General features: G+C 41.3%; 1 protein-coding gene across 4 annotated transcripts in view; it reads left to right on the forward strand.

Annotated features, from left to right (window-relative positions):
* hdac4 (histone deacetylase 4) overlaps positions 1-21,292 on the forward strand; it is a 129,958-nt gene that overhangs the window by 49,836 nt on the left and 58,830 nt on the right. For 3 of the 4 annotated variants that reach the window (XM_085384896.1, XM_085384894.1, XM_085384898.1), the window contains one exon: positions 6,405-6,467. The exons of the other annotated variant lie outside the window; for it this stretch is intronic. Coding sequence is in view for 1 of the 3 variants with exons in the window: in XM_085384894.1 (XP_085241020.1) it covers positions 6,405-6,467 (63 nt within the window). In the remaining 2 variants the exon portion in view is untranslated. The remainder of the gene's footprint in view (positions 1-6,404; positions 6,468-21,292) is intronic. 4 annotated transcript variants of the gene reach the window in all.

The following is a 21,292-nucleotide window of genomic DNA, read 5'->3' on the forward strand; positions in this document are numbered from 1 at the left end:
CGTAGTGAGTGAAGACGAAACACCCAGTGCATCATGGGAGTCCCCCGGCAGCCTACGTCTATTGCAGCATAACTAAGGGAGGATTCAGGGTCACCTGGTCCAGCCCTAACTATATGCTTTAGCAAAAAGGAAAGTTTGAAGCCTAATCTTGAAAGTAGAGATAGTGTCTGTCTCCTGTATCCAAACTGGAAGCTGCTTCCACAGAAGAGGGGCCTGAAAACTGAAGGCTCTGCTTCCCATTCTACTTTTAAATACTCTAGGAACAACAAGTAGGCCTGCAGAGCGAGAGCAAAGTGCTCTAATGGGGAGATATGGTACTATATTAAGATAATATGGGGCCTGATTATTCAAGACCCTTTATGTGAGGAGCAGGATGTTTTTCCACACAGAAGTGGCTGATTCTACAGCTGGTGACTTCTTGTTAAGCTCAGGAGTCATGTTGGTTTGACCTGTCCTGTGACTCTTTAATTATACAGGTCATTTTAGACAGTATGAGCAAACAACGGATAAAACCCTTTAGCTGGAGACTGCTTCACATACACTATAAGCTAATCTCCTAAATAAAGCTGATGTCAAGGAAAGGGGGAAGAAAAGAAGCTTCCTTACCAAATACAGAAACTGCAAGTTTCCATGGAAAGTCATTTTTTCAGTCACATGATTGAGATCTCATTTTGGATTGAGTCTCCTCATATGTTGGCTTCCCAGCAGATTATCTTGCGGTTTAGAGTGGCGATGACAGGTTGGCGTTGCTGGCACCCTCTCGGACTGGCTCGGAGTTTGGTTGTAGCAGAAGGGCAGTTTTGGTGGAGCCTCGGCAGACAGAATGGCATAGTTGGCAGAGTAGAGGGTGGCAGGGCTCAGAATACACCAGACTGAGTTGTAGTGGACTAGACAGGTTGGCGTGTATGGTAATGGTGCAGAGAAGCGGCCCTGAACAAGGCAGGTTTGACACCTTCGGTCTAGCGGGAGGAAAGGTGTGTGCGAGATGGGTGTGTAAATGTCATCACATTGTCTTATGTGTTCTTATGAATGTTCATGTATTCTTTGTGCTTCTCTTATTACGCTGTGGAAGGGCTCTCCCCTTAGCTTAGTACACCGGGTGTGTATCCACTGAACCAGGCACTCCTGCTTCCTGTTGGCCTCGGAGCCAACTTGTCGTTCTGCCAGCCATCGGTAACTTGGCACTCCTCCTCTTCCTTTTCCATGTGGCGATCACGTATGTCTGTCCACAAGGAAGGCTGTTAGGCTTTTACAAAAGGAATATGACATAAGGAAAGAGAGCGAATCATTTTCCTGCCTGAGCTTACGGGCACACATGTATTTTTTAAATTTTATGTCAGATTTATTTTTACATACCGTATGTACTCTGTATTCCTACTTGTCTCTGAGGAGTATGGTCAGTCTTTGCTAGGAGGTATGCATATGGCAAAGGTCACAGGTCTGCACATTAAAATAATCCATTACATACACATAACACATATAACTTATGCACAGCATTAACACCCCGCAGGACATTACTTACTTTAATAACACTTTGTGCATTATGCTGCACAACAAGCACATCCTCTAAATACTGGTGACACAAAATGTGTCATAACAAAATAAATAATTAAGCCGTTTCGAGTGCTCCTCTTCCCATTTGTTCAGCAGCTGAGCCAGAGCTCGGACCACCGAATGAGCTGTGAGTGGTGGCGAACCTCTTTGCCTCGTCTCTCTTGAACTTTAGCTCTTTTCACCACCGTAAATGCAGATAATAGTTGTACTGTAGAGAGGACAACTGTTCAATAAAACTCTGACACAACTGATGTGTTATTTGGACAGTATGGATAAGTGCCCTCCTTAAAATGAATTAAAGGGCTTGGCAGGCAATTTTGCAGGTAGCACTTGGTATCTTCTCCAATGGACTCGATGTAGGTACTCGATTGATTAATGCTGGCCTTTGGAGAAAGTAAATCAGGAGCAAAGTAGGACATATTGGACCTGGTTAGCTAGAACACTGGCGTTCCAATTTTTGTGTCTAAGGGACATCAGAGGTCAAGACAGAATTTGAAAGCATATCTATAATACACGGTCAGATGAAGGTGCTCTTTGAATGTGCGTATGCAGGATCTATCTAACACGACACCTAAAACATAGTTCTGTGTGCTTTGCTCGGCACATAAAATTAATCTCTTTTATCTTCTTGCTACCAATCAGTGCTTTAATGTAATGTAATGTTATGCAGGGCTAATAATCATGTATGCTTGATACAAAAGGAAAAACTGGACTTGCTAATGGCCTTTTAAACAATGAAAGCTATAAACCGATATAATGGTGATTCAGTCAGATTGCCGAGTTAAGATCTGAGGTTTATTGTCAGTCTGTTTGTTGATTATTTTGATTTACTGATAATTTCCTGATAACAGGAAATGCCCTCAAGTAGCCTGTTTTGTCATATCAACAATCCAACCTCAATTCATCGGTTGAGTTTATCCCCACATGTGTAATCCTGTGACTTGTCGATATGTTTTTATTTTATTTTTTTAATCATAATTGTAAGAAAATTAAACTTTGGCAACATCATTGCCGTCACACATTTTCCCAGAAACACCAGGTGTTTATCCTGTGCTTCGTGGATGTGCCTGTTCTAAGAAAATGAACAATATAATTTAACACGCAAAACCTAAATAAGAATGTAAAGAATGGGAGACGACTCAAATGAAGATTTAATTACTGCTGTTTTTTTTTGTTTGTTTTTTGTTCCAACCCATAATCTCATTAACAATACTAACCTTCCTCAAGTGTTCCTATGTCATGTTTACTTTGGGCCTTTATCAGTTTCTGCACAACACTGTCATTTGTTGTGCTGGAAAATACATTAACAACAAGCACTGTGACTGCTTGTTGAGCCGAGATATTCAGGCTATTTAAGGGTAGTGCCATGAGTATTGCAAACACCAGGTTTAAAACAACACGTTCTCTCTTTCTGCCTATTTGTTTGTTCTGGTTCCCATGGAGACCTTCTCTCATCACTGCGTGTTATGGCAGAAAGCTCTTGACCCGTCTTCCCGCTCAGGCGTTAAGAGGTCATACCGGTCATAGTCGACAACCCAATGAAGCTGGTTGGTTTCCGCGAAATACATTTCCTCTGCACATGCAGATAATTACACACATTTCTGAGCCTTATATTTGTCTTCCTTTTTAAGTCACTTCCTCCAGTCACACATAAAAATCGACTTCTGTAAAACTGCTCTGACCAAGACACAATAAAAACTGAAGGTAAACAGCATTTGTGTTGCTGATCGTTGTGGCAGATAAAGAGTCATAAAATCTTGCAGCATAGATTTCCCCCCATTACGACACACTATACCAGGTAAAAGTAGACCTTAACTGTCATGCACAGCTCCCACTTTGTCTGCCGATCTTAAAGCACCACCCCATGACTTCTTTTTCAGGCTAAAATCAGGCTGTTATACACATCTCTGCATATATTAAAGAGAAAGTCATACACAGAGTTTCCATGAGGCCAAAGGCAAAGAGGTTAAAATGAGGTGGTGGAATTTAGCGTAACAGAGGGAAGATGTATAACAGCCCCTCACACGTTCAAATCTTCCTTTGTGTGTGTTTAAGTGTGGCCTGTCTCTTGCCCATCAAGCTCTGGTGTCATCTTTCTGCCATCTGCCACTGCCATCCTACTGACATGCGCGCACAAGCGCACACACACACACACGTGTGCACACACAGCTTTCCTATAATACTCTGTCTATTCAAAGCTTCTCTTCTCTTTAGTTTTGTGTCTTTTCTTTTTCAATATGTTCTGTTAAACACACAAAGGAAGCCGGCGTTGCCCAGGAATTCAAGAAATGCATTTACTGTGTTTGTATGTGCGATATGAATATTTAATTCAGCCCTTCCCTTCATCATGTATTAGTCATAGGACAGTCTGCTTAGGCTCAAAATAGTGCCTAGCAACCCAGAAAAACAAAATCCATAGTAGCTGTGGGTATGTCATGTACTGCTGCTCGATCATGTGGCCACAGCACTTGGTCTCCTTTCACATTTTCCTTTTCTTCCACACTTTCTCTTTTCTTTCCGCATGTCTGTCTCCAATGATTCAAGAAAACGATGAACATTTTTTTGATGTTGTGATTTCCATTCACACTTACTATTTGCTTTTCAAATTTGCTAAGCATTGTCGATTTTATATCGTGTGTCAGTTTTCGTCGTTTTTTGCTCGTCTGGCACACATTTTTAACTCTGACAGCCTGCTGTGTTTGTGCTCGCACCCACTGAGTATAGACAAAGTTAGACATTTACTACATTCTAAGAGTTTGCTTCCCAAAAGTGGTGATAATTGCAGGATTACTGACCCCACCATGCATACCAGCTGCCAGTCTTAAAGATAAACTAATGTAGGCTGAACGAAGCTGAGTAGAAATATGGCAGCAAGCTTGTATTCAGCACAAGAGCTTGAATTCAAGACCACGGAGCGCCAGAGTGACAGTTTGTAAAAGCAAGCATAAACTGTTTGCCGTTTGACGGTGTCGCCCAAAAGCTGAAATTTCTTCATTGAGGTAACCTTGGAAACGCTCTAAAATGTATATTAGCTGCCTTCTTAAAATTCAGTCCAGCAGGCTAATTATAACTCTGTGTGTCCTGTACAGTCAGTAAGTGTTGGTGATCACATCCCTGTACTGAACTCATATAACTTAGTCATGAAATAAAACATAACACTGTTGTCACTTGATGCCAGTGTGACTGATATTGTGAATCACTTGCTAAACGAGGCTGCAGTACACAGAAGAAGAGCTCGAATATCTGTTGATAAATGTTGGAGGGCTGTTATGAATAATGGAAGATTAAATGTGATGTTTGCTTGATATAAGTTTATGTTTAACTTGCCTCTAACAACAGTGAACAAAAGGGTTTACAATTCACTACATACACTGACGTGAAAGCTGAGAGTCGGCACTGCTTCACTTTCACTATTTCATTTATAAGCCCAGCATACTAGAGCCCCACTCCCACACACTGTGAGAAAAATCCCCATACTTCTTGACCACACTGCTCTTGCTGCAACTACAGTACATGGTATAATCTTCTTTTTTCAAGGTCTTAGCACCTGATAGTAGGTCAAAGTCTTAGGCCGTATGAGAAAATTTAAAAATGGATAATAAATACAGTTTAGAAATATATGTTAGCAGCAGTAAGAATGGGAATACAGGAAAAAAACCTGTGTTTTTAAAAAAAAGGGATATGTGTAAAATGTAAATAAACTATATGTAATGTGTGTGCGAAATTATCCAGGCTAAAGAGTGAAAAAAGATATTAAAGCTAAATGATATTAGAACTACATTAGTGTATATGGCATGAGTAACTCACACATCTGTGAAGGCACCTTTAATGCTTAATGATTTATATAAAGGTTGTGGAGAAATATACTGACACCCACGAATCTCTTTTCTGGGGAGGATTTTATTGTCTCATTCTACACCTGATACAGTACAAAAAGAAAGTTTCTGGGTGCAAAACGTACTCATTGAAAACTTCCTCAGTATGTCCTGAAACTATCAAGTAGAAGTAAATTAGAAACAAAGTAAGCTGTAAATTGTTGAGCAGCTGAAATTCAGACAAGAGTGGAGGTGCGGGGAAAGCTCTTTAAAAACCAGGAAATCTTCCTTTCAAATCTCAAATGTATTCATCGTCTCTCATGTGTTTTGAAAGCTGTTGCACAGATCCAGTCCTCAGTTTCAGCAGCTGTTGTCTTCCAATTAGTTTCCAATTAAATGTAGAGTTTTGGAAATTACTGAATTCTCTTTTATTACATTTTTTAAAGGCTAGTCCATGACTGAATCAGTTGCTAATTGTTTTATTATCACATGCAGCTAATAATTACACATGCACTCCATCATACGACAGGGGCCTGGCATGGAGGACGTGTAATGGACAAGGCTTAAGTCTAGTTCTGGACTTCCAGCTTTCTGTACTACATCATGCAGTTTGGATTCCTAAAAGAAGCCGGAAACATTGTTAAAATCTCCTGACATATTGATAAGTGCAGTCATAAGTACAGCAGGCCTTCTTTTGAGCAGATATCTGTAGCAATGAAGCCAGATTAAGAAAGCCTGAAGACTGATCCATTTAAGAAGAGACTTTGACATTGTGCTTGTGAATGCTTTTAAGTCATCTTCAGTACTTTTCTTCTCAGATTTCACTAATGCTAATTTCATAAGCATCCCAATATAAATATTAATACTCTCACTAATGAGGGCTTGCAAAGATGACTGAAATTAATCCTACTTAACTTAATCCAATCCTGCACAGTCCATGCCAAATTGAGAATTAATTTTGAATTCTATTTTAAAGTTAATTTTGTTGCCACATTAAAGACCATATTTAGCCCAACTTTTCCTTCTCTCCGACAGGTGGATTAACCAGCACGGAGAAGCCTCTGGAACTTATTAAACCAACGGCACACAACCATTTTGGTAGGGCTTATTTGTCTGTTTAACTGCATGTGTGTGAACTGTGTTTGGATCGGTGTTGATGGCTTGGATCAGTCTTGTCATTGTTTGGATTCACCGTACAAATTTTTATTACAGGTTTTTACAGGTTGGTCAGAAATGATACCCGGGTAGTCGATGACATTTAAACCAAGCTCTCAAATGGTAATAAGGGGCCAAAAAGTTTGCAGGGAAAATATCCCCAAAATTCATTACACCACCATCCAAACTGTTGGTTCCAGGGGGGGCTGGGTACCAGGGTACCAGGGGGGCTGGTTAGCCTCAGTTTCCTGTTCTTGGTTTACAGGAGAAGCACATGGTGTGGTATGTCTGTGAAGGTTCTCAGTCATGGTCATCGTAGTCTAAGGAGCTTGGAAAGAAAAGCGTCTGGACTTCTTTAAGTTGCTTGAAGATATTTCACCTCTCATTCGAGAAGCTTCTTCAGTTCTAGGGTCAAATGGTGGAGTCCTAGATTTAAGCCGTGTGGGAGTTTCCCCCCCCAAAGAGGGACAGTGGACCCCCCCCCCCTGATGATCCTCTACCTAATCACATGAGCCAAGGTGTGAAAACGGGTGTAGGCCACAGTCAGCCAAGCCCCACCCTATCATGGGATTTTCTGAGGTCAGAAGGCCCAGGATATGAGCGGGCGTTAAGGCGTCTGGGAAGGAATCTCAAAACTGGATTATAGATGGCAGACAGTTTGTGCCGTAAACCACCGCCTCTGTTCAAAGAGGGTCGCTCATAGTGGACATACATAGCTTCTTCCATTCCTCTTTCAAAACCATCATGATGTGGTGTTCTGCTGCTACAGCGCATCTGCTTCAAGGTTAGACGTTTTGTGTGTTCAGAGATGCTCTTCTGCGTATCTTGGTTGTAACGAGTGGTTATTTGAGTTCGTGTTGCTTTCCTATTAGCTCGAAACAGTCTGGATAATCTCCTCTTATCTCAATGGGGCTTTTTCACCCAGAGAGCTGCTGCTAACTGGATCATTTCTCTGTGTTGGATCATCGTAGAAATGGTTATGTGGTGAAAATCCCAGCAGATCAGCAGTTTCTGAAACACTCAGACCAGCTTTTCTGGCACCAACAACCATGCCACGTTCAAAGTAAATTAAATCACTTTTCTCCTCTCTGTTCTGTTGCTCTGTTTGAACTTGAGCAGGTCATGTTGACAGTGTCTGCGTGTGCACATGCGCTGAGTTTCTGGCATGTGATTACCTGATTAGATACTTGGATAATGAGTATCTAAACCTGTTCAGTAATGAGCAGTTGAACAGGTTATCCAGTACAATTAATTCAGTGGTGTACATCTTACATGTGTTTACTGAGAGCTGAGCAATTGATCCAGTCTTGTCTTTGGGTGGTGTACACCACAGGTGATTACAGAACATTAATGCTCAGAGGTGATCAGGTTTCTCTTGCTTGCTAATATGTGGCTTAAGAGTACACCCTGTCAGTGTCTGATTATGAGGGAACTTATCATTTAGGCCCAGCCATGCAATCATTTCCACTAGCTGACGTTGCGTGTTGTTTTTAGTACATGACAATTTGCTATTCAGTGACAGACTCCGTTTAGAATTCGCTCTGCGTGTGTCACTTCATGTGCATTTACGTGAAAGTGCACGTGGCACAAGCAAATTTGGTTGGAACTTCATCTTCTTGTTGACTGGAACGTAGGATGATCGCGCCACATAAGCATGTCATCAACCCACAAGCGGTATGTTTGTCCCATGTGGCAGGACGAAATGCTGATGCAGCAGTGATGTCACAGATATGGGTGCCAAGGCTCGGAGCTGTAGCCTGCTAATAGTATGTTTCATTGCCTGCAGTGGTGACCCACGTAATGGCATAAACACACAGACAGACGCATGCACATAGACAATGGTGCAGAAGTTTTAGGCATTCGTGATCTTTAGATTGGTATCCATCCCGCAGTACTTTGAGGCGGAAAGCTTACTGGTGCCAAATACAAAGCACGAGAGTGATTGTAAAGGACTAACTTCAGTGACAAGAAGAACCATGAATCCTCCGGATTGTAAGGCCTCTGCTTTGATCTCACCAGCAATGAGTCAGTCCAGGAGACACGAAAACAACTCAACCGACTGCCTACATCCATGTATTTAATAAAACCCAAAACAACAAGTGGCTCTCAGAGGCTTTCAAGTTTCATTTTAGTTTTCATTTAAGTATAAAAAAATGTTAAAACCCCTGCTTTATGAATGAAATTGAAATAGAGTGTTTTTAGAGTTTCTTAGCAAAGCTGTAAATCTAGAAAGTTTTAGTCTTCCATAAAATTTGATGTCTGCAAGAAAGCTTTGGTGTAATTATGCGTTTATTGGAGCTTGGAGCATAATATAATGCATGTACAAAATTATACCCCATTAGACCAACACACTTTATCCCCTCCTGCTCTACTCCTCGGTTAACTTTGGGCTAGATGCCTGCCTTTGTTGAGCTGGTATCTATAATATGGAGAGAAATGAACTTAATGATATTGACATTTACAAGTCTTTAACTGACTCCCTAATGAGAGAGCGAAACAGAAAGAATATGAACGTGTGGGCGAGTGAGCAAACTGAAAGGGGAAGTAAATGTGAAACTTATTAATGTACTGCAAGTCTGAGATTTGTAGAAAGTGTTAGAGCTCCACTGTAGCCTGTGTTCTCTGCTAATAGTGACAAGCAGGGATTAACCTTTGACCCCTTTCTCATGTGGTGGATAGGACCAATGGGGGTTAAACCTGTGTTATATACAAAATCGCATCACTGTGTAATGATACATTGACATTCACAAAAATGGAGAAGAGAAACTAACCCTGTGTCATATGAAAGAAGTGAAAGTAGTTTCTTAAAGGCACTATTTTTTTGTGTGTGGTATGACTCATGTTTGTCACCATATCAACAAAGAAGCAGTTAAAAAATAAATTGTTTGAATTTATTTCAAGGCTTTAGTCACTTCCTCCATACAAATTGCTATAAATTGAAATATCAATAAGACCTCACTGACACAAGCTTACAGACCAGTAAATGACCACCTGGTAACCTCCAGCTTCTAAGAAAAAATTTGGTTTTCCTGATTGGTTGGCAAGTGGTTGCAAAGAGAATGCTGCACCAAAAAACTGATTGCCTCGGACGCCTGCACTTCCTACAGAAGACGGAAGGCGCCCATGCACTTGCAAACCGAGTCGCAGTAAAACTGAAAAAGACATGACACATACTGGAAAGTGGGCACTTTAAAACTTTTTTTAAAAATGTGACTTACCTTTCCAAAGGTGAAACTTCAGAAGGTGGAAGATTTCCATTTCTAGTTTGGACTAGAGATGGACCGATCCGATATTACGTATCGGTATCGGTCCGATACTGACCTAAATTACTGGATCGGATATCGGAGAAAAATAAAAAATGTAATCCGATCCATTAAATATCACGAAAGCACCTCACAAAACTTGCAACACGCCGTAACTCACCTCAGAACGTTAGCACGTCGGAGCAGTATGCATCACGTGATAGAGCGGCTGTGGCATGCGGGACCTGTCGGTGGTCTGGATAGCATGTGGAGCTTCGCTAGCAACCCAGCATTTCATCTCCGACAAAGTTATCCCGAGAGAAGTAAAGCAAGTGTGTAAGTCCATCTCTGAATGTTTGTAAAGCATTCCTGCGTTAAGCTTAACAAGCGACTGCCTCTCGCTCTCCGGCTGCTACTTCAATGATGAAACTGCTTAACGATCAGCTGATCGGCTTTTCTGTCGCGAGTCCGTGTCTCTAGTTTGCTTTTGGCCCACTTTGCACCAGAAAGAGGAAACCAGCGGCTGAACAACAGCAGCACGTTTAAGCTTGATCAGCTATTGTTAGAATTTATTTAATATTACTTTCTACTTGAGGATCTTTTTCTACGTAGCTGACGCTGGTAACTGTGCAGGGGCGGATCTAGCAAAGTTTAGCCAGGGGGGCCGATAGGGCATTAACAGGGAAAAGGGGGCACAAAGACATACTTTTCTTTCTTATTCTCATTTAAAATGTCGAGCTTTTAATAAATAATTATCTGACACCCAAAGTTTTAATTTGATGTAAAATGAATAGAAGTCAATTACTGTATATAGTAACTATTAAGTCTAATATATATACCCTAGTAAGCTATAGTACTTTTTCCTTTGGGAAGGTACCATCTGTGCAGTCTGCAATTTTGTTGAAGAAAGATGTTGAATCTATTTAATATTTCTTGAAAAATAATTGATTTCTGTGCATTTTTTTTTCGCACTGCATCAAATTAAGGTTGATTACGTCGATTAAGCATCATGAGGTGGAGCGTGAGGGGTGGTTCCCTATTTTTTATTTATTTATTTTTGTTGTTGCTGGGAGTTGGAACCCTATTAGTTAGGTTGCTTAATATTTATGCTAAGTACTCTTTAAAATACCAGAATAGGGAGGATGGTGTAGGTTTAAGTTTATTAGATTGATCAGTATTGCTGAACTATGAAATATTTTTTTTGCATACAGGTATAACAGAATAGCTTTAGTGTAGTTGTTGTTTTAAACTTGAGTATGAACTTATACAAAATGCAGCAAGATATTTAAAAAACAGTTTTGTTGATTAAAAAACATTATATCGGATTCATATTGGTATCGGCAGATATCCAAATTTATGATATCGGTATCGGTATCGGACATAAAAAAGTGGTATCGTGCCATCTCTAGTTTGGACCACAGTCTCCTGTTTCACAACTGTTAGACAAGTTAGTACCTTCCATACAAACTACATGTGACTATAGCAAATGCTCATTTCTTTCCTCTTGTGGTGGTTGTAAGGTGGTCTCCAACTGGTCTCTACGTCTGTGTGACTGGCTCCATAAATTACAATGTACATTACACTTTAAATGCTGAGAAGCTGTACACAAAATGTCCCACAGTGTATTTAGAGTGGAAAAAATATTTCTAGGGCATTATATTACATTACTTTCTCTTGTGATGATATTTCAGTTATATTACACCAATTCCCTGTGAGAAAGAGTTTGGCGATGGTAGGAAGGAAGATCTGTTGTCTAACAGGAAGAGACCTGGCAGAACCAGCATCAGGGAGAGGCATCCATCTGCTGGGCCAGTTGGTGGGTGAGATGAAAGGGGAGGCAGCACAGAGAGGACACGGTGCCTCTTTTGACTGTTTTAATTGAAATACACAGGTACTCATAGCAGATTCCATTGATAATTTGACTTGCAGGAGTCAGTACTTCATGGCTCTTCATTGGGGTGCTTATCAAGTCAATGAGGTTAAAGTGAAGGGAAGTAGCTGTAAAAAGGATAAACTAAATAAAAAGAAAATCAGAGATCCGATTAACTGAACTGCCACAAAATTGATGTTGAATAGTGTCGATAGTACGCACACTAACAACAAAGGGCAGTGAAAAATGCAGAATTCCTGCTTTTTTGCCATAGATGGAAGATTAACCGGTTCTCTTCAAAGCTAGTACAGTTGTATTTCTACAGTTAACTCGCTGGACTGAGATGCTGAATAAATTCACTTGAAAATGTGGAGACTGTTCCAACCCTAAGAATAACTAAATGTTTAAATGCCTGCCAAAAAAAGGACAACAGCATTTTATTGGAATAGGTACAGTACAATGGTCTATTAACACATTCATACGATGTGTTAGAATTAATTAAGTGGGTGCCAAGAGCAACAGTAACACTTCCTCTGTGTGTGTGTGTGTGTGTGTTTATTTGATTCTGCAAAGTCCATTTCAACACAGACCTTAATGAGATGCTAACAGCATCAGTGAGTGGTGCCGACCTTAAAGCCACAAGTCTGTGACTGTGCATTTTCTTTCTTTTTAAAGTTTCAGATCAAAATTTGAGTCAATCAGGCGACATGATGAATGCTACTGAAATTTAAAAATGAGGGAGATAATGAGGAAGACTCTGATAGAAACAGATTTGGGTGCATATTAATCAGGATGACTAAATTGCACCCAGGAGGAGGTACTGTAAGAGGAACAGAAGTCTGCACCTTCCAGAGTCACTTCCACACTTTGGATGTGAATGTAGGTTTGAGCAGCTGCTTCTATCAGTAAATGCACATGTGACATTAGACAAGGATGTGAAAATTACAGGCTAAACAAACGTGTATTAAGTGAGTTTTTTTGTGTGTGTGTTTGTGCTTAGTTTGGCTTATCTATCCATCCATCCCATCATATATGCTAAACTGGGCTTTTTTTTTCCCCCCTCGGTGAGCCAAAACAGCTTTCTCCCACTCTGCACAAATTAGCAGCAGCCCACGCTCCACTCACACATAACTGTCAGAGCACAGACGCTGCAGGGAGCGAGGAGGAGGGAGGGGAAGGTGAGAGAAGTGATGAGGAAGGAGGAGGAGAGAGGAAGACAAATTGAGAGAAGAGGATGGAAAATAGAAGAGTAAAGTGGGAGCAGAAGTGACAGATTATGTAGACCAGAAATGCTTTTGTAGCTCACAGAAGGACTTTGTTATGGCTCCTTTCATCATTGCCTGCCTGGCATGCACCGTCGTAATCGGCAAGAAATTTGACAGCAGTATTTCTTTTTTTCCTTTTCAGTTTTTTAGTCTTAAGGCTTTGTGCAGTGTCCATTTTCCGTCTGCACAGTGCTGATATTAGGGCTGAGCTGAATGAGAGGCTTTGAGCAAGCCTGCTAAGAATGAGGAGCTGTTCACACAGGAAGTGGCAGACCTGTTGGTCAGCTCCTGTTGTCTGGCTGAACTGCTTATCTTATCGTATCTTTATTTAGAGTTGTCAATAATCTATGAGCACTTAAGAACCTGAGAGCAGGTTAGTGGGAGGAGAAGAATAAATGCAATGAAAGGAGATGGTAAGAGGCAGGAGAACCGCAATTTGAGTAGAAGAGAGCCTGGATAAGTAGAAAAAGAGGAACGAGGAAAGGCACATTATGCAAATACCAGCAGCCTCATTACCATTTCAAAACTCTGGAAAGGAAATCAGAAAAAAAGTGGAGAGAAACATTTTTGGACTACACCAAATTCTTTCCCCCTCTGCATCTGCATCTCTCTGCACATGCACAGGATGCTCATTGGCATAATGCATTTCCTAGAATTAACCGCTGACAGCTAAATCGCTAACCTCAACCTTAACCCCGCAGAAATGTTCTCCCTTCAGTGATGCTGAACTCCAATAATTTAGTGCAAATTTGGAAATAACAGCAAAGCAAGGACAGAAGAGAGTGGAAACGCAGCCGAAAGAGGGAAAGGGTTGGTGGTGAAAAGCCAGAGATGGAGAGCGAGGTGTGTTCCAGAGGACACCACTTGTGTAGGTCACCATGACCAGACACTTGTCTGCCAGCCAGACCCCTGCTGCCTCCATCCCTACTCGCTGGAACAGAGAGTTTCGTGTATCTGCGCATGAGTGTATGCTTGACCTTAATCCTGACATTGTTGTTTTGTGTGTTGGTGTTAGCTCCCACTCTGTTAATGTAAAGGAACATGCTTTACGTCACAATGGGTCAGATTTGCTTGTGGTACAACCTCATTTCTTTCTTTCATTCTGCTCGTTAACTTCTCATTTCTCTTCCGTACGACATCCTGTCATCACATCCTTTCATGTTTTTTGCTTTTGTATGCTGAAGAACTCATTAGGAAAACAAACTTCCCCTCAGGAAAACCTTTGAAGTATCGCCACACATTATCATCACATTACCCTTTTCTTTTTTTTAATCACAATGAGTGTAAGCACTAAAACATACAATTTCAAGACTTGAGTCATCCATTTAAACTGAGGACGTAGGTCACAGATAAATAAACGGAACATTATAACCTTGTGAATTTTTAGTCCTAGATCCCAGCAGTGTCACTTAGAAGTCCACACCTTTTCCTAATTCCTAACCGAAGGCCACCTGTTTAATACGTACATGCTCACCAGGGAACCCACAAGGCTGTCGGGTCCTGGTTCCAGCCCCCCATATGGGCCCCCAGAGCCACCTACCAACCCCCTCCCCATCCTTGTCACTCCCTGACCTGGCATGGATTCCCCTGCTTGGTGCCAGGTTGGTGTAGGCAGGAGCTGGTGGGCAGCTGCTACTTTTCTGCTTAACCACCATCACTAGCAGAAATACACACACACACACACACACACACACACACACACACACACACACACACACACTAACAAAGACGATGCTCAGGAGATTTTTCCAATGGGTTCTCTGAAACTTCAGATGAGCTAAGATATAATCCTCTGCCCTTTGCTTCGTCACGACTTATTTTTCCCAAGCGGAACAGAATAATTTAACTATTTTTAATATTCCTTAGAGGCTGATATAAAGTCCTCTGAGCATACAGCCACGAGTTTAAGGCAGAATCCTAAAACAAACCTAAAGCTGTCGGAGAGCATGAGGTGAAATCAAATCTGATCCTGAGCGGAAGATAGGCGTTACAAAGGGAATACAAGGCAGTGTATTAGAGCCTGATTATATTTACAGACATAGCCTGAGGTTGTGGCCTTCATGTCAACCCCCTTAAAGAGACACACACACATACACACTCTTCACATTTGGGCATAAAAAAGTATGGCGGAGTGCTTCGAGCCAGACTTGTTTTCGTCTTCCAGCAGAACAGGCATTGCCTTAACCTACTTTGTCTGCATCAGTGCCATTATCCTGACAGCCTCGGCAGGTTCTGCATGAGACTTTGTGCGGATGTCATATAGGGAGAAAAATTTTACCATGTTACCAGGTTATAAATATTGCATTTGGCCCTGTTACGGCTGACTGTCATGGCTTTCAAAAACCTACCAGACGTCTCAAGAGTGAGGCTGTGTTAGTCAATGTTTGTGTACGAATACATAAAAAAACCACAAAAAAACCCCAACCTTCATTTTTGATGTGAGATAGTAACATTTTGGGGCACAATGGGAATTGGTGAAGAGGAGAGATGTGGGGATTTGAAGTGCCAGCGAAGGTGTGGTTGTGTAGTATTACAGGACAGCAAAATGGAAACGTTTTTTTAATGATGGTTTTTCTACTTTTGCATTCTGATCACAAGGGAACCAACCCTGATCGTAACACTTTTAAAATTTGTTTTTATTTCCTCGTGTGTTTGTTCACGTCACAGAGTTGAAGGGGAAATTCCACAGGAACAGTTGAAGGTAGGCCTGGAAACTTTGTGACCAAATCACAAACATTTTAAAACAGTCCAGTGAAATCGTCACGCCTCCGCTATATAAACCATGACCCGTCTGCACCGGGCACGACTTTCTGTTTCGGCAGAGCAAAGTTGTCTAAATTCTGTGTTTGGTTTTTGGTGTCTCCTGCGATTGTGACGCTTTGGGTCGCATCTTCGCTCAAAGTTCACCATGGTTCAACTCTGTGGGAAAGTTCAGCCTGGGTGAACTTCCCCTGAGGAAGGTGGAGCTTTTGAGGTTGTATTGATTTGCTTTCAGTAGAAAAAGTACAAATATGTGCATTGTGGCTTCATGCAGATGAAGGAAGTGTTATTGCTGCTGTGGGGCTCTTGAATGAATACAGCCAGGCTGTGAGTATAGACTGCATATAAAGTATATCTTTCTGAAGGTACTTGATGAGCATTTCCACCTTTGCTCTCTTGGATCATAATAAAAAATAGCTTAACCTGTGCACTTTATGCACGAGAGAGATTTCACTGCTCATTAGGTGATCTGGCCTTCAATGGTCTGAAACATTGTTTGTGTGTTGTGTGACAGCTAAGCAATAAGACGGCCTGTTGCCGTCAATAAATAGGTTGTTTTTACTGTTTTTCTGCAGCTATAAAAAGCTCAAGAGTGGGATAGACGTAGTGCATCAATAATGAGACTTTTTCAAAATGATTTTGCCTGTTTGCTCTTTGCGGGCAATGGAAAAATAAAAATGCATTGTTTGTGATTAAACCTGGAGTGGTCAGAGATATAAAAGTCCCTGAACACAAAGAAAAGCATGCTTACATAGGGAGTTGGTACCACCGCCTTGAACACAACTTGAATGCAGAATACAGATTGTGGCATAACCAACAAGCTCTGCAGACTTTCTTTGTCTTGCATTGATTCTGTTAATCTGCAGCTGTGGTTTCCCTCGCTCTTTCCCTCTGCCTGTTTAAGAAAGACTCGAACGGTAACGTATTAGCATGTGCACGCTAGAATGCGATATAATCAGCAGGCAGTATTGCGAATACTCTTTTTTTTTTTTTTTTTTTTCCCTCCTCTTTCTAAGTTCTCATCAATTACCACATCAGAGTCTCCAGTTCCTTTAAAGCCATTTGTAAAAGTAGTGTTTGTCTGTTTATATGCAAATGGATATGTTTCACATTTGACTCCAACTATGCATTGCCCTTTCACTTCCTGTCAAACTCACTTATTAATGCAGAGGTGTGTTTTGTAAAGGCTTTTAAAAGCCTTAGTAGAAATATATGGCTCTGGAAGAGTCTTCTGGAAGCTATTATGGATGACCACTCCAGGGCTCAGACCTTTGCTTTCTGCTCGCAAAGAATTTGTTACCATTTGTCCAGGACACCATCACAACCAAAGGTTAGCTTTCCTTGGTCCTGGAAAAGGAGTTCATTATATATAATAAGCCCACAGGCTAATGACTACGGCATGGCTGTCAGTGATAGACTGTACTTTACCGCAGACTCATTTAAGAGAAGAAATAGACAATGGTTTTCTGCCTGCACCAATTTTCTAAGTAGAGTAGAAGATGGTGCCGAGAATGACGAGAGGTGAGCGTTTTGTAGAACTGAAAAAGTGAATATCAAGAATAGACTTTCTAATCTGTGTATCTCTTTATCAGATATCTCTAATCTTCTATGCTTACAGTTTCTGTAATAGAAAATAATCAGAGTAAAAACTAAGTATAAATAGGTATTTGAAAAAAAAAAAAAAAAAAACCTTTTAAAGGGCAACAAGTCCTTAATATAGCCCCACAAGATGATATTTGTTTATCCTCCATTTACATCTGTGGTCATCTTTGTGTTTGTTTGTCTGTGGTTTTATTTTTTCTTCATTGTTGACAAGGCCGTAGTAAACAACAGCTTCATTGCTCATGAAGAGTCTGAGATTTGAGCGGTTGGTGTTCTTGTGACCCATGTGATTGTAAGAGCACAGGGAGCAGTGCGGTGGGCTGACGTCTTTCATAAGTTCAGTTTAGCATCACTGAAAGCTAATGGGTCTCTGTCTGCTGTGAGCTCGGCGAAGGCATTACAATTGAGATGGAGCGAGACGGTATAAAATATGAATGAACGGAGTTCCTCGCTGCAGCTGGCAGCTCGAAGCCTCTCTTTCTGTTATCTTTGCTGCGTTTTTAAGGTGTTTTTAAGCCTTGATGTTTTCAGTTCTTCAGAACTGCCAGAATTTATATTTCTGTGGAGCTTTACCACACCCACACACACACACACACACACACACACACACACACACACACACACACACACACACACACACACACATATCCAGGCTGTACAGTGGGCATCATTTGGCCCAAGCTTTTTCCAAAAACAATGCTTTTAGCTTTAAACAGTGAAAAGCTGAGATTCATCATCTGGATACAAACCAAGTAAATGGTAAATGGTCTGTACACTATACACAATCATCCACCCATCCACACACACATTCACACACTGGTGATGGCAGCTACATTGTAGCCACAGCCGCATTGGGGCGCACTGACAGAGGCGAGGCTGCCGGACACTGGCGCCACCGGGCCCTCTGACCACCACCAGTAGGCAACGGGTGAAGTGTCTTGCCCAAGGACACAACGACCGAGACTGTCCGAGCCGGGGCTCGAACCGGCAACCTTCCGATTACAAGACGAACGCCCAACTCTTGAGCCACGATCGCCCGAAGAAGAAATATCTGTGGATGCAATGATTTTATTTTTGAATAATAACTTTCATTGCACTTTCAGCTCTTCTCAGAGTGTCTTTTACAATATGGCTGGATAATTTTATCTCTGTAGGCCTCCCACTCATATAAATTATTTAGCTCTATAAGGTTTGTGTTAGCAGCCTAACACAGCTAGAAGCGTTTAAGTTACATCTCTGCTGGATGACAAATCATTTCACTGTGTATATGTATTCATAGTGGATCTTACAACCATACTTAGAAACAGCGAGACAGCAGCTCGAGACGTTTTAGAAAACTGATGCTGCTTCCTTGTGATTTGTCCAGTCAGCGTATGTGTGTATATTTACGTGTATTTGTGTGTTTGTGTATGCAAAGAAAGGCAGCACCACACAGGTTTATAGCGATGGTATTGATTTCTGTCACTTTTGCTTTTATGTGTATCCACATGCTGTTCAATAGACAGTAAAAAGAAGCTGATATCAATCGCTGTAAACATTTTTAAACCTCAGTCACTTCTGACAACATTCAGTTCACTCCAGTATATCAACAAAATATATATACACACTATATTTTGCCACCTTGTAAATTCTGCTGCCTCTGTTGCCATCCTAGTGGCCCTTTTGATATCTAGTACGTTCTGGGCTCTGCAGAGGGACTGGCTTACAACCCATCTGCATCCCCCTTCAGTTCACCTGCTTCTTCCCCCATTTTACTTTTGGAGGCTTCTTTTAGCCAAGTGCACTTTGTCTTTTAGTTTATTTATAGTTTATCTGGGTCCTCTTAGAGACCAGAGAATAATCTGACCGGGGATTTGGGATCAGACTGGGTGTTACCCTGTTGTAGCAGGTGGAAACCTAAGATGCCCCCTTTCTTGACTTTCATGGCGTTAACTAAATCTGTGTTGATATTATTTTGAAATACTTCGTAATACTAATTTTAGTTATTATATATTATTGTATTGTTATTATAAGTTTCAGATTTAGTGCCTCAATTTTGAGATTTTCCCAGTGTGCCATTAAATGGGAACGCTAAAGGGGAGAGAAGGGAAGGTAAAGGGGGATTACAAAGAGAGTATGCGTGTGTATTATAAATAACTCAAATCAATAATAAACGACATAGTATTTTAAGTTGGGTCTGGAGTTCTCTGGGGAGATGGATGAAAAAAGCAAAGCCCCCCATCACTATGAAGAGGAGGAGGGAAGACGAGAGCATACCAAGGTACAAAAATACGACTTGGTGTCTTTTCTTCTTCCTGAGCTTGAACAGGTTCGTTTATTGTTTAGTGTGTGTGTGTGTGTGTGTGTGTGTGTGTGTGTGTGTGTGTGTGAGAGCAGCTCTCGTGTGTACATTATGAGTCGGACACCGTCCATTACTTATTCATCAGTTCTGTCTGCCTGCTTGCCACACTGTGTATTTCAGCATGCCTTGCGATCATTATGCCACATGCATTATTTAAGACACATGTGCACACTGACTATGATGCAGATAGTTATTTATCTGTGAATCACTCACTTATTGCCTCGTCTGTTTCTCTCTAAGGCTTCTAAATAACTGCAAAAGCCCAGTTTCACAGGAATTCATTGCCTAACTTGTATGAAGGTTCTGGGCTTTGACTAATACGAGTTGGTTTTACTTGATGAGCACTCGTCACATCCAGCAGTCCCAAGGATGCAGTTCGGTAGAAGCAACACTTACTTTATCTGCATGCAAACCTGTTGTGTATTTGACCTGATTGTTGCTGGCTGGCTATTGTCAGACATCAGTGATTTTGGCAGCGAGTCTTACGTGGAAGTCCCATATGTAGTTGTTATTACATTTGCTTAATATGCAAAAAAGCTGCAGTCTGAGGGGAGGAGGCACAAATGCTCAGGAGGGAGACTGCGGGAAGGGCAGCTGACGTAAAATATTTCCAAATAAAATATGTGGATCCATCTGCTGTGGTGATCCCTTGTGACTAAGGAAGCAGACAAAAGTCCCAATAAGACACATATTAACAACAGGAAACAACATCTGCTGTGGCACCACAACATGGTTTGAACAACTCCGTGTGGAGCAAGAGAAGTTCTGTTTGTGTTGAAACTCTTTGTGAAGAGCTGTATATGGCACTGCAGCATGCTCCTTTATTTCAAGACTTTTGTTGATTACAAAACAAATTTGCTTTAATTGCTTCTTTCTTATGTTGTCCATCCAAACAAGCCCAATAATGCATGAGTGGTCTGAAAACAAGTCGTCCTTTTTGTATGCGGTGTTGACCAACAAACATTTTCCAAAGCCGACTACACGCACCCCGCTGTTCATTTTCATTTGTTAAGTTGTCAGATCGTTGCTGCTGCTCTTTGACCGTCGTCTTTCCCTCCCAGCTTTTCTCTGCACGCTGATTTCGCCGCGATGTGTCAGCGGCCTGTACGAGGGAGATTCTCCCTGTTCTAAAAATGACACGGTGTTTGTTTGCGTGCGTGTATGCCATTGCGGTTTGGGATCAGTAGCGTTAGGTGTTATCAGTGTCATGGCTGCATGATGCTTAGCTAAGCCTTTGACGTCAACACTATACAACAAGCTGATAAGGCAGGCCTTTATCGCAGCCAGGTGTGTAGGTGGGTTGTCTGATCAAACAAAATTGGCTTCCTGGATTCTACACTGAACTTCAAAAATAGCTTCTGCAAACACGCACACACAGGAACAGACCATGCTACACACGCATACATCCACACGTGTATGTACATGCACATTCATGGGAACATATGCAAAAATAGGACAGTATGCTGCATGCTGGTATCCTGTGTGCTTCCATGATCTCTTTAGTTTCAAACCTATCAGTGTAATTCCTTTTCCCCCCCGCTTCTGCTCTGTCCGTTTATTCTTATCTTTTCTCTTTTTCTTTTTCTTTTTCTTCTCCTTGTCAGCTTGGGCATTGCCATATTCCATATGCACTAATGTGAATAATAATAGAAATGAATAAATAGATAAAGAAAAGAAAAGAAGAAGAA

Source organism: Rhamphochromis longiceps, linkage group LG16, assembly GCF_057381845.1.
Source record: "Rhamphochromis longiceps isolate RC_006_pf linkage group LG16, R_longiceps_female_GT1.1, whole genome shotgun sequence".
NCBI classification, from domain to species: Eukaryota; Metazoa; Chordata; class Actinopteri; order Cichliformes; family Cichlidae; genus Rhamphochromis; species Rhamphochromis longiceps.